This window comes from Mustelus asterias, chromosome 9 (genome assembly GCF_964213995.1).
Source record: "Mustelus asterias chromosome 9, sMusAst1.hap1.1, whole genome shotgun sequence".
Classification (NCBI taxonomy): Eukaryota; Metazoa; Chordata; class Chondrichthyes; order Carcharhiniformes; family Triakidae; genus Mustelus; species Mustelus asterias.
Genome location: NC_135809.1, coordinates 99,346,542 through 99,360,441, shown reverse-complemented (window position 1 = coordinate 99,360,441; position 13,900 = coordinate 99,346,542). Strand labels below are relative to the sequence as shown.

The 13,900-nt window shown below is 43.9% G+C and overlaps 1 protein-coding gene across 1 annotated transcript in view; it reads left to right on the top strand.

The window, feature by feature from the left end:
• Positions 1 to 1,072: 1,072 nt before the first annotated feature.
• Positions 1,073 to 13,900, top strand: part of LOC144498863 (serine/threonine-protein kinase BRSK2-like) — a 638,052-nt gene continuing 625,224 nt past the window's right edge. Inside the window, 1 exon segment of the mRNA XM_078220644.1 lies at positions 1,073 to 1,133. Coding sequence (XP_078076770.1) covers positions 1,128 to 1,133 — 6 coding nt within the window. The 5' untranslated portion in view covers positions 1,073 to 1,127.

Below are 13,900 nucleotides of genomic sequence, written 5' to 3'. Positions count from 1 at the left end.
TCTCAAATGCCCTCTGAAATTGGGTAGGGATGGGAAATAAATGCTGGACCCACCATTGACGCCCACATCTCTTAAATTAATTTAAAGAAACAAATGCATCTTGGAAGCAGAGTGAATAAGCAAAGAGAAATAGCTGTGTTGCCATGCTTCTTAATAAACGGACATTTTGTGTGGCAATTTTCTTGGAAGAAAATAGCACAATGCCTGTATAGTGACGCTGAAATGTTGCAAGAAATTGCAGGCGACCGTTTCAGAGTCTTTGGACTTTGCAGATAATCAGAGCAAAAAGTCCAGAGATGTTACCATGTTTGAATGCTCAATGTAGGTTTTTCATGTTGTATACAGCTTCTAAAATGTAATGCAGTTACTTAACCCCTTCTAAAGCAAAACCCTATTATGCTGACTACCTGGTGTACTAGTGAGTGTTCTGTTCATTCACAATTAACTCCTGAAGGAATGGGAAAAACCTTTGGTGAGCTGCCAGTATGTGAATATCAGTCGTCTAATGCTCCAATGGGTATCTGATCATTGAATGAGTGGTTAAGAATAAGAATCAGCTCAAAAGGGGAGAACACATTCAAATCAATTTTAGAAGAGGGAGATACTATTGTCTGATAACTTGTCTAAATTAAATTCTTTCAAAGGTAAAGTGCTCTAGTGAGAACTCAATAGAATTGCTAAAATGACTATACATGTATACATTAGTCTGAAAACTAATCTCACTGTAGCAGATCTCTGCTCTGCAGTCTGTATACAAGGAAGTCTGTTTTTCTTCACTGAGTTAAGGATGTCAACATTTTAAACTTTGCTAGTGTCCTCCTCAAATATATGGGAACTCTGGTCCCCTCCCAAGGCAAGTGCAGTACCTCGGAGATGTTTAGGCATTTGGATGCTTTTAAACGTTTGTTTTAATAAAGTAGTTTGTAATGATCTCATAATTATGAATCTCTATCGCTGCTGGAGTTTGAAGATGCCAATATTGAAACAGTTTTTAATGGTTCTTAATTAGTTCTTTCTCCTATGTTTTTCTTACAATAGGATTGGTGAAGCTGGGAGTCCACTGTGTAACATGTCAAAAGGTCGCAATAAAGATTGTCAACAGGGAGAAGCTCAGTGAGTCGGTGCTAATGAAGGTAATGGCCCAATGGGAAGGTTTCAATAACATTTTCCACTTTAAGGCTACTCCTTAAAAAAAAATTAATTTAATTCATTATATTAAACAACTAATGGTCGTAACCCATAATGTATCTGCATATGAATCCATAATTATTGCAGAGATACTATGGAACCAAATACAGTATTAATCTTGTTGCTGGAAAATATACCATTAAATTGTACCTGGTGGGTACAATGCAATAAACAGAATTTGATTATGAAGTGTTTTGGAGTTTTGCTGATGCTACGTTTCGTGTCCAGTGCCCCAGGTTTACTATTCACGCATGGCTTTCTGCACAGTATACTACACAGTATATTGGGAAATTTACACAGGGCAAAATATTTGCAGAAGAGAGCCTGGGGAAATTCACATTGTTTAGTCTTCACACCTAGCATGTGCGTGCTGGTGGAATTATTGACAGGAGAAAGCATGCAAGAGATTTCTTTTCATGATAAATGGGCTGTCACAAAATTTGTGAAATTAAAACCCAGGTGAAAACAGTTCAGTTTGTGGTGGATAGTTGTGAGGGTGCTCGAAGGAGCTAATTAAACCAAGGGAGTTGAGATAACACCGTAAACACATAAACAGTTTTGGCTGTCAGCTGAACCTTGGATATTGAAAATCTGCTTTATACCACTTCCCCCAGTGTTATGCATAGCATGAGGACATTATCAGTGCTTGCTGTTGTTCCATTCTCACTGCCAATGAACTTCGTATCCATTGTTCTTTCGTGAGTTTCTCTCTTTGTGATTCTCAGCTGGAAGGAAAGGCAAGGAGGCGTACACTTTAGAAGATGTGCCACAGTAATAACTTAGCACTGAAGGGACCACTTAAAGTTCAAATGAACTTTACTCAGACTTTAGCAGAATTGTGGGATAGATTAACGTAGGCTGCAGTAACAAGGAAGGTCTAATTGGTTCAGATCAATTTTGATCTGAGTAAGCCTAGTCATGTAGTTGATGCTACAGTATGAGCCCCTTCCACTCATTAAGCCAGAGAAACGTACAGCACAGAAGGAGGTCACTCAGCCTATCACACCTGTGATGGTGCTAGTTCTTCAGCTGGAGCTATCTACTCTAATCCCATTTTCTGCCTCTTTCCCCAGGGGGCATTTCAAAGCTTTGTGCTCTAATAGCATACATTCTTGGCCTGTTGTCAGTACAATCACACGTACAAGCATTTTTGGTCAACTAATTGCCAATTCACTACCTATTTTATCCAGTTGAAGATCTGTGCCTTTGTGTCAGCTTTAGATAATAACAGTTACTTAATTTTAAATGACTACATTGAAGTCTGAAATAGTTTTTACAATCAACATTAACAAATATACGGCTAATTATATTCTTAGGTTGTGTGGTTTGGAAGTGCTGTGTAGGATCATGCTGCTTCATATTCTTCTGAGTAAGACAATAATTTTCGATGAATGGGCATTGAAAGCTATGTTTTCTTCTTGCTGAGCTCAATTTTAATTCACATTCCTCCTGGTCCTAAATGTTCATTTAAATAAATTGATTAAATGCGAATTGACAGAAAAAGCCCAGGCACATGAATACAGAATTGATCCTACAAGTTATGGGAACTCCATAACTCAATAACCAGAAGTGAATGAGGGGGCTAAATTCCAAATCTAATTATCTGCTGTTAAAATCTTTTTGGGAGAATTGCCCCCCACCAAATATCTAAGTGTCAAGTTCGCATGAAAACTGGAGTAAATCAAGCTGTTTTTTTCAGTGAGATTTTAAAAATGAATCTCCCACACTCTGTGCACTGCTGAGTGCCTCAGCATGTAAACCACATGAAAAAATCAGGGGGCGGGCCTATTCCCACTGGAGAAGCCGGCAGCATAGCACTGAACAGGCCACTGTGCGTACAGCAAACTGTCATAGTGGAGATTGGAGCGTGCGCAGTGGTCCCTGTCTGCCGGCCTCCCTGTCGCTGGCCAGCCCTGTGACCCCTGCATCGCCAGCCTCCTGTCCCCGCAAGTGGGGAGCTATAGTAATCCCACTGGACTGAACCACTCGAGGCGGTGGGTGGGGGAGATGCTAGCGGAGACTTCAGTCCCGGGCATTAAAATGAAGGGCTGCATATGTAATGCAGACCCCATGCCTATTTCTGGTGCGGAGCAGATAATGCCCAAAATCTGGCGATGGGAGATGCTTAGAGGCTATGGCACCCAATGCGGATTGTGCTAATCCAGCCCCACTTAAATCTTCCAGCCTGCTGCGCTAAAAAATCAGTGCAGCGGGATGGGAGAATCGCTCCCTTGGTTTGTACCCATTTTTGGGTTCTTATACACATATATTGCAACCAACATAAAAGGAATTCCCAAAGTCTTGTATGGGCATATAAATAGTAAAAGGATGGTAAATGAGTAGTAGGGCCGATTAGGGACCAAAAAAGGAATTTACACATGGAGACAGGGTGCATGGCTGAGGTGTTAAATGAATACCTTGTATCTTAACCAAGGAGGGAAATGCTACCCAGGCCATAGTGCTAGAAGAGGAAATTCTGTCACTAGAAGGGTTCAAAATTGATGAAGATCAGGTATTTGATAAACTGTCAGTACTTGAAGTTGAGAAGAAGGCACTGGGACCGGATAAGATGCATCCAAGGATATTGAAGGAAGTGAGAGGGGAAATTGCAGGGGCACTGGCCATAATCTTTCAGCCTTCCTTTGAGCCAGGAGAGGTGCCAAAGGATTGGAGGATTACAAACACTACACCCTTGTAAGGATAAGCACAATATTACAGAGCAGTAGGTTTAACTTTGGTGGTGGGGAAGCTTCTAGAAACAACTGTTCAGGATAGAATTAGTAGTCACATGGAAAAATATAAGTTTATTAGGAAACGGCAGCATGGTTTTGTAAAGGGGAAATCATGTTTAACTAACTTGCTGGAGTTTTCTAAAGCGGTAATAGAAAGGGTCAGTGAGGGCAATGCTGTTGATGTGGTATACATGGACTTCCAAAAAGCATTTGATACAGGGCACACAACAGACCTGTGAGAAAGGTTATAGCTCATGGAATAAAAGGGCCAGTAGCAATGTGGATACAAAATTACCTGAATGTTGGCCAGTTTACTCCGGGCAAGAGGAAGGTATGTAGTGGAATTCCCCAAGGGTCAGTATTGAACACTTGCCCCTGATGTCTATTAATGATCCGGATTTGGTGAGCAGGGGACAATTGCAAAGTTTATGGAAGATATGAAACTTGGAAGTTGATAAACTGTGAGGACAGCATAGAACTTCAAAAGGAACTTCAGCTTTGACGAAGGGTCATCTGGACTCAAAACGTTGGCGCTATTCTCTCTCCACGATGCTGTCAGCGCAACTGAGATTTTCCAGCATTTTTCTGTTTTTGTTTCAAAAGGACGTAGGCGAGTGGGTGGAGTGGGCAGATAGCTGGCAGATCAATTTCATAGCTAGTGGAGAAGTGTAAGATGATGCATTTTGGTAGGAAGTACATGGAGAGACGAGATAAAATAAAGGGTAAAATTCTTAAAGGGTGCAGAAGCAGTGGGACCTGGGTGTATATGTGCATTGATCATTGAAGGTGGCAGGACAGGTAGAGATAACAGTTAATAAAGCATATAGTGTTCTCATCTTTATTAATAGGGACAAGGAAGTTATGCTGAATTTATGCAACAAACTAGTTAGATCTAAGCTGGAGTGTTGTGTACAGTTTTGGGCGCCACACTATAGGAAGGATATGAACGCATTGGAGAGATTGCAGAAGAGGTTTACAAGGATGGTTCCAGGGAAGAAAAACTTTAATTATGAGGATAGATTGAAGAAATTGGCACTGTTCTTCTTGGAGAGAAGAAGACAAAGAAGAGGAGATCTCAAAATCATGAGGAGTTGGGCAGATGGATAGGGAGAAACTGTTTCCTGCTTGTAAAAGGATTGAGTCCAAGAGGGCACAGATTTAAAACAAAAGAAGCAAATGTGACGTGAGAAAAAGCTTTTTCACACAATGAGTGGTTTGGGCCCCCTCCTTGCTTCCGAAACATTTCTTCTTTGTCCGTTGGAAAAGAGCTATATGTCTGTCTGGGGATGGGTGCAGTCCTCTTCTGGGTCAGTCTATTAAAGTTTTAGGTAGGTAGACGTCAGAGAAAATAAATGTGGTGATTACTGCCTGGAATCTGAAATACAGTGTAAATATGGCCCAACAAAAACAACTGAGTAGAGTTTCTCCGCATTGCAAAGGCAAAGAACATGGCAAAGAACGTGTACTATTCCTGGTTAAAGTGGAATCTCTCCAGCTTAATGATTGTACCTCAACAAGAGTTAATTCCGTTTCAGTTAATAATGAAAAAAAGAAAAAAGTGCCATTCAATAAAAGAATAACTGGACCCTATTGTAGTAGCTATTTAAATGTATACACATCCCATAACATTTTACTTCACAGTTGATTCACTTTGGTGTTTGATGAGATGCATGGTTAAAGAGCAGCATGCAGCAGATTAAGAAGAACTATACAAAGGTGTGTGTGTGTGTGTGTGTAGTTGATCCTCGATTACTTATTATTGTAAATTGACGACTGTGAACCAGTGGAGAAGTAATTTAATAATCTAATTTTGATAACTTCCCCTCCCCAGTGCAATGTGCCTCTAATTCTGTGCAAATTCCACTGGTTTAATGCGACAGGCATGTAATTAAATTTTCATGTCACGATTAGTTAAAGTGATTGTGATGTTTCCAGTATGCAGCTGGCTATGACTTGTGAGAAGGGAGTTATCAATTTCATGGCACTGCCCATCAAAATGCTGCCTTCCTACTGAACATTATACGAACAGCCTGCCCTGCGTCAGATTATCTTTGCACACACTCCTATTATGTTGAATTACTAACCAATCAAGATCTGAATGACAATGCCAGGCACTCCAACAACCAACTGCGTGTTAACCAGTCAATCCCATTGTTTGACTCTTGCTGGCACAGTGAACACTTTTTCATTTCTTGGTTACGTGTTATCTGTGTAGTGTTTGAGGCAGTGTAGTATCTGTAGAATCCTGCAATATTCTCAGGCAGTGTAGTCCAAAGAGAAATATGTAAATTTTATGCTGAGTACCTACAGTTCCAGATTTCTCATACTGCTGTCGTCAGCAGGAAAGTGAAAAGTCAACATTCTATCACAGCATTTGCACATTTAGAGCCATAACTTTGATCGGGCAATTTCTTGTGCTCAGCAAAAAATGTGAAGTTTCCTTGGAATATAATGTCTGACAAGATATTAGAATATGCACATTTATCCTTTCCTTTTGAAACTTGGAATCGGTATGAACTTGGCTCGATGTTTACATGTTGCTATAAGCACTGGATCCTGAATGCACAACTGAGCAGGAGCTTTCATAGGAACTCGGAGCAGGAGTAGACAATTGAGCCCTTCGAGCCTGCTCCGCCATTCAATCAGATCATGGCTGATCTCTCCCTGGTCTCAAACCCACCTTCTTACCTGTTCCCCATATCCTTTTAACCTCTTTTTAAAATCATAAATATATCTGGCTCCTTCTTGAAACCATTTCAATAGTAGCTTTCAAAAGGGAAGGGGATAAATTAAAAGAAAGTCAGGGGAGTGAGACCAACTGGATCACTCTTTGAAAGAACTGGCACCTGTCCTGATGGGCCAAATAGCTGCATTGTGTTGTGCTATTCCATGAAATACTCAAAGGAGTGTTGGAGAGCAAGAATTGACTTCAAAGCAATTCACATATGTAACCCTGCACGAAGGATGATGTGGAAATAAAACTTACTGATGCCAATCCTGCAGCTGCCAGTTTGAACAGTGGCCCTTGTGCTAAAGAATCTAACAGGGATGTCATAGAATCATAGGGCCCTATTTTACCAAACATTCACGCCCGTTTTTGGGCGCGAAATTGCGGTAAAGTCGGGCGTCGGGCCTTTAACATGATCTGCACCCGAATCCAAGCAGATTGCGGCTTTACCGACACCCGATTCAGGCACAGGTCCAGTCCGCGCCCGAATCGGGCGGCCCGACGTTTTAAATGCATTAGCATGCATTTAAATCGACTTAATGAACCGCGCGCCCAACTCTACCGCCAAATCTCACTTTACCGTCTTCTGGTCCGTTCCGGATCCGCGCTGTAAGCAACCTGCCGAATAAAAATCTGAAGCGGATTTCTATTCTGCAGGGGAACCTCCGAAGCCCTCTCTGCCCTTGTGAAGTCACCATCATCCTCGACCATCCTTCGCAGACCTCCCCGCTAACCACCCTGGCAGACCCCACCCCCCCCGGATCGGACCCCCCTGGGAGGCAGGCCCCCCCCCGCCCCCCGGCAGACCTCCCCCCCGCCCCCGGGATCGGACCCCCCTGGGAGGCAGGCCCCCCTCGGCAGAGCACACCCCCAACCTACCTCGATCACTGGTCTCCCTCCACTATCCTTCCGACCTGCAGTCCTTCGAGAGCCTGCAGCACCTTCCTGGCCTTCCGCTGGCGTCCGCCGGAGGTGGGGGTGGGCTCAGATGGATCTCTGGTTGCGGGGGGAGGATGGACTTGGGAGAATCTTGCAAACTGAAAATAATGTAGCATCTTCTTTGTGCTGCCTAATTATCTATGGGAAAAGTAATTAAACTACAGTGTCCTAGTGAGCAATTAGTGACCTGTATAATACATTTGTGATCTGTAACTGGATTGTTGATGTCCCTGTAGCCATGAGCCAGCTTGGAAGAATTGTCCCCGTGGTGGAACTTGGTTGGAAATAAGATTCAAGGAGATTACTAAATCTGGGAAATCAACCATAGTGAAAAGAAGTTTGTATTGGCAACTCTTCTCTCACATTCCATGGCAGATGTTAAGAATGAGATTTGCATGGGCAACGTTGGGTGCAGCTAATCTGCCTCTGGAGCATCCTTGGATCCTTTCTTTCATCTTGTTTTCATCTGAACATTGCACAGAATTAGAGGAATTCCTTTTGGAGGATAATGTCAAAATTATAATCGCAGGAACTAAAAACCTGACAGTCAAAAATTTGGGAAAATATTTCAAAATATATATCCCCCCATCCACAGACATCCCAGCCTCCATCCCCATAACCCCATGAACCTACTCTAGCTAGTCCCCCTGAACCAAGGGGCAATTTAGCATGGCCAATCCAACTAACCCGCACATCTTTGGACGGTGGGAGGAAACCGGAGCACCCGGAGGAAACCCATGCAGACACGGGGAGAATGTGCAAACTCCACACAGACAGTGACCCAAGCCAGGAATCGAACCCGTGTTCCTGGCACTGTGAGGCAGCAGTGCTAACCACTGTGCCACCGTGCCTTCCCATCACTGCAACATGAGAGGATCTCTGCTGCTGTACTTAAAGGAGAAGACGAGTCTGGTTTTGGATGATTTATCAATCTACTTTCTCAATCAGGAAATACCAAGGCCATTGGCATCGCCAGCTTGGGGCATAGAAATATAGAAGATAGGAAGAGGCGGGAGGCCATTTGGCCCTTCGAGCCTGCTCTGCCATTCATCACGATCATGGCTGATCATCCAACTCAGTAGCCTAATCTTGCTTTCTCCCCATAACCTTTGATCACATCTGCTCTAAGTGCTATATCTAGCTGCCTCAGGTGATGGGTCGACTATCGCCTTCCATCAATGATCCTGAGGAGGGGTGGGGTGGCAGGATTCAATGATTGGGATTCATGGTCTGCTGCATGTAAGGACAGCAGGCAAGAAAATGGTCAGCCGCAGCCCTGGGAAAGAAGGAAAGGCAAAGTTGTGGGGCAGAGGTAGGAGTAGATCCCATTTTCCAGCCTCTTTAGGAAGTATCCCAGCTGATTTAGGCAGTGAGATGACATTCAAGTAGGCTATGTCTAAACCACTCATCAAGTATGTATCTTGCCCATCTTCCTAAGCAGAATTGTCTAGATTTAACCTTCAACTGTTTTGTTCAGCCCAATCACATATCTTTTGTTCATGTTGATTCTCTTGTTATCTGCAGTCCTAGTTTGAGAACTGCAAAAATGCTGCCCCATTTCCGTTATCCCACACACATTTATAGACAAAATCCACCCCAAATCAACTTGTTTTAATTCTTCTCGCAGTTGTTTGAATGGAGCTCTTTTCTAGGTGTTTTGAAAAATGTGATAATTACTTAATCGATAGAAACTTAACTGGACCAACTCTATAATGCTGTGTTAACAGGCTTGGAATTCTGAGGAGAGTAACTCACTTCCTTATTCCCCGTCCGCAAGTTATAGGTCTGGAGGGTGATGGAATGCTCTCCACTTGCCTGGATGAGTGCAGCTCCAACAACACTCAAGAACCTCAGCATCACCCAAGACAAAGCAGCCTGCTTTGGTACCCCATCCACCAATTTAAGCATTCACTCCCTCTACCACCAGCACACAGTGGCAAAAATGTGCACTGGACGTAAGATGCAATGCAGTAAATTGTATTTGAAAGCTGAGCTGACTTCTCAATCTGCAGTGTAAGCCAATGGCAAACTTAGATCCTTTCGCATTAGAGATTTTAACCAGAGTATATGTTTCTGCAGTTTATCCCGTCCCTCAACTTTATGTACCTTGTGGTTGTCCCTGAGATATACAGCTATACCGCTCCCCCCCACCCCCATCCTCCCACCCCCCACTCCATCTTTTTTTCTGCTCCTTCTTGCCTTTCTGAACACCCTGTATTTTAGGACATTAAGTTAATTTCAATCGTTTAGATGCAGCCCATTTTCTGATCATTCACTTTAGTTCTGATCAGTGCGATACTCTGCCTTAATGGTGCAGTGTTTCATCTGTCTGTACCTTGGGGAAATTTTACCCTTTACCCTGCAATTAACTAAACCAGATTGATTTGGTGCTCTAAGCCAGAGTAATGTGTCCTGTCCCACTAGAAAATAGAATGTAGGAGTAACTGTGATGAGAAAATGAGGATGTGTATAATTAAAACTTGAAAACATTCAGCTTTGACCAGTGGCATATGAAACACACTGATTTCAGTGTAATAATCGCTTAGGGTGTCTTTCTAAGAATAACACTGTAACCAGATTACCTTGGGTACGTATCCTAGCAAGACGTTGAGTGTACAAGCTGAACACATTCTGTGGTTTTTATTAATCACAATGCTGGTTATGAGACAGTCATCTAATTATTGTAGTTTTATCCCAAAACTAATCATACACTCGTGGTCTTGCCAGATGTTATCAGCTTGATAGCAATATAAACACATCATTTCTCCTTCAGGATTACCAAGCTCCTTTGGAGGCTGGACAGTGGGCCGCACACAATGTTATAGTCCACAGCATCGTTACAGATTGAAAAGGTACACAACACAATCATTGCTAATCTTGCAATGTGTGTAATTTAAAATGAAAAGCCTCTTCGAGTCCAGCTGTAGGTACGTGCACGCAGTCGGGAGTAACAACCCACATCCTTCTTTCAGTTAATAACTCAGTATTGCATTAAGGCTCCATCTATTTTGAAAGGTTGAATTAAGTCTGTCCCAAAGATGTCTGCTGTACCTTTTCTATGTTTAGATTTAAGTTTGAGAAATGCTGAATGTAGCCAGTGGGGGCGATTTTGAGCCCGCACTCTCCATCTGCAGGAATGGCGGTGGGGGCTCAAACTCCGGAGAGTGCGATTCACACCGAGTTCCGATCTTACCAGCCCTTTGCCGGTGAAGTGGTGTGAAACCCGCTGCGACTGCAGAAACCTCATTTGAATACATTAGCATATCATTAGCAAGCACTCTCCAGGTATTGAGACTGCACAGAAGCCTCAGCGGGCACCGGTGTGATGTCACGTCAGTGCCATTTACAACGGGTCTACAGAAGCGTGAACCTGGCACCTTCACCTCTGAGGGGGAGTTTTGGAGGTGAGGGCTCAGGCAGCCAGCACCCTCTGCGGTGTGCACTGCTCAGAGGTCACCGGAGAGGAGATAGCTTCAACTCAAGGCCGGCGGGGGTGGGGGTCCTAGAATTGGCTTTCTGGGGAGAGAGGTCGGGAGAGGCCATTTGCAGGCCTTCCCTACCGTTCATGTCAAAAGGCGTCCCTTGCTTTAAAGAGGTTGTGCAGGCTGGTATGCAGACAGCACTTTCTGTGTCCTCCTTCCTGGGTTCCTGTCCAAATCTCGGCTGAGGGAGTGCCCCTCCTTATTCGGGGCTGATAAGAGGGTGGCAGGGACATAGCACCACCATACTCACACTCCACAAAGCGCGTTGGTTCCCCCAAGCTTGGTGGCAGGAACAGACAGGGTGGAGGCTGTGTGGATGGATTGGGCTCAGCAGAGCCCTGGGCTCCGGATCCCTCCTAATAGTGATTTTTATTTGCATTGCTCAACACACTACATCTCGTGAGTACTCATATGAGAATATGGTTGTAAACCTTTAAGATGCAGTTGTTTTTATGATGTGGCAGTGTTTTGAGAAATGCCCTATCATTCCTTTCACTCTATAGTTTGGAAGAAATTAGCTTGTGTGTGTGTGTTATTTGTATTAGTTTGCTACTTTCCTGCGCCACCAGCTCCCATGCATCATTTGCTACAGTCTGCTAGTCAGAACCCCATTAGTAGAAGCAGCCTGTGTCTTAACAAGCTTCAGCAACCTTTCATTGGTGCTGCGTGTCTCGCTTGTAGTTACCTGTGTCAATATCCACAGGCACGTGCAAAATAACTGATGAAGAGATCGCTAGACACAGCACTTCTGGTCATTAGCAGATTATGAATAGCTCGGCATTCAAGCTGTGACAGTGTGTCACGTATGATGCCTGACCTGGAGAGTGTAACTGATCGTGCCTATCTATAACCACCAAGAGATGAAGACAAATGATTAACTCTCTGGGTAAGGTCACAAAGCAGTTCAAAGGTTGCGAGTACCATGGACAGATAAAACATGCTGTTGCAGCATATAAGTACTGTGGCTACAAGAACAGAGCAGAGGCTGGCAATTCCGAGGCGGGTAACTCACGTTTTGACTCCCCTAAGCCTGTCCAGCATCTGTAAAGCACATTAAGTCTGGAGAGTGAAGGAATATTCCACACTTAGCTAGGTGAGTGCGGCGTCAACAACACTCATGAAACTTGACACCATTCAAGAACAAAGCAGACCGCTTGATCTGCATTCCATCCACCAACTTAAAAATTCATTCCCTCCATCACTGATGCACAATGGCAGCAGTGTGTATTATGTACAAGATGCAATGCAGCAATTAACAAGGCTTCTTCAACAGCACCTTCCAAACCTGCAATCTCTGCCACCAAGGACAAGGGTAGCAGATGCTTGAGAACACTACCATATGCGAGTTCCCTTCCAAGCCACACACCATTCTGTCCTGCAACAATTTCATCATTTCTTCACTGTCGCTGGGTCAAAATCCTGGAATTCCCTCCCTATCAGCACTGCGGGTGTCCCTGCACCAGATGTATGGTGACACTTTAAGAAGGTGATAAGAATAAGAATAAGAGGTGGGAGCAGAAGTTGGTCATTCTGCCCATTGAGTCTGCTCTGCCATTCAATGAGATCATGACTGATCTGATATGATCCTCAATTCCACCTTCCCGCCTTATCCCCATAACCCTTGATTCCCTTACTGTTTAAAAATCTGTCTATCTCACCCTTGAACATACTCAATAAACTAGACTCTAGAGCCCTCTGTGGCAAAGTGAAGAAATTCCTCCTCATCTCTGTCTTAAATGGCTGGCTCCTCACTCTGAGATTATGCCCCTTGATTCTAGACTCTCTCCCAAGGGGAAACAACCTCACAGCATCTACCTTGGCCCCTGAGAACCCTGTATGTCTCAATAAAGCCCTTTCTCATCCAATGAGCCCAGGCCCAAGCTACGCAATCTCTCCTCATAAGAAAATCCCTCCATACCCAGGACCAACCGAGTAAACCTTCTCTGGACTGCCTCCAATGCCAGTATATCTTTCCTTAGATAAGGGGACCAAGGGCGGCACAGTGCACAGTGGTTAACACTGCTGCCTCATAGCGCGAGGGACCCAGGTTTGATTCCTGGCTTGGATCACTGTCTGTGTGGAGTCTGCACATTCTCCCCATGTCTGCATGGGGTTCCTCTGGGTGCTCCGGTTTCTTCCGACAGTCCGAAAGACGTGCTGGTTAGTACTAAATTCTCCCTCAGCGTATCCGAACAGGCGCCGGAGTGCGGCAACGAGGGAATTTTCACAGTAACTTCATTGCAGTGTTAATGTAAGCCTACGTGTGACACTAATAAATAAAAAAAACTGTTCACAGTATTTTAGGTGTGCTTTTACGAGTGCCTTTAGTTTTAGCAAGATATCCCTATTTTTATGTTCCATTCCCTTTGAAATAAAGGCCAACATTCCATTTGCCTTCCCCATTACCTGCTAAATTTGCATGCCAGTGTTTTGTGACTTAGGCACACCACCTTCCCAAGGGCAATTGGGGATGGGCAACCAACGCTGGTCTAGCCAGCGACACCACATGCCATGAAAGAAGTTTTTTTTTAAAAAAAGCTGGGCTCCATAACATACAAAGAATAGTTTTTGTCTTGATGTAGAGATGTCAATTACTGTCACTTGCAGCTGCGGCCTCTGGACTCACTCTGACAAACACTGAAACCTTCCTTATAATAACCGTGTGTTTCACTTTGGAGAACAAAGAGAAAACAGAAGACCTTGGACCTCTCTTGAGTAAGGCTTTGGATGATGAAAATAGATCAGGCCATAGGCTGCTATTTTTAGCCTTAATCTGTGCCATTTCATACAGAACTCATCAGCCCTGCATTGATCTGGGGCCTTGGAGCTCT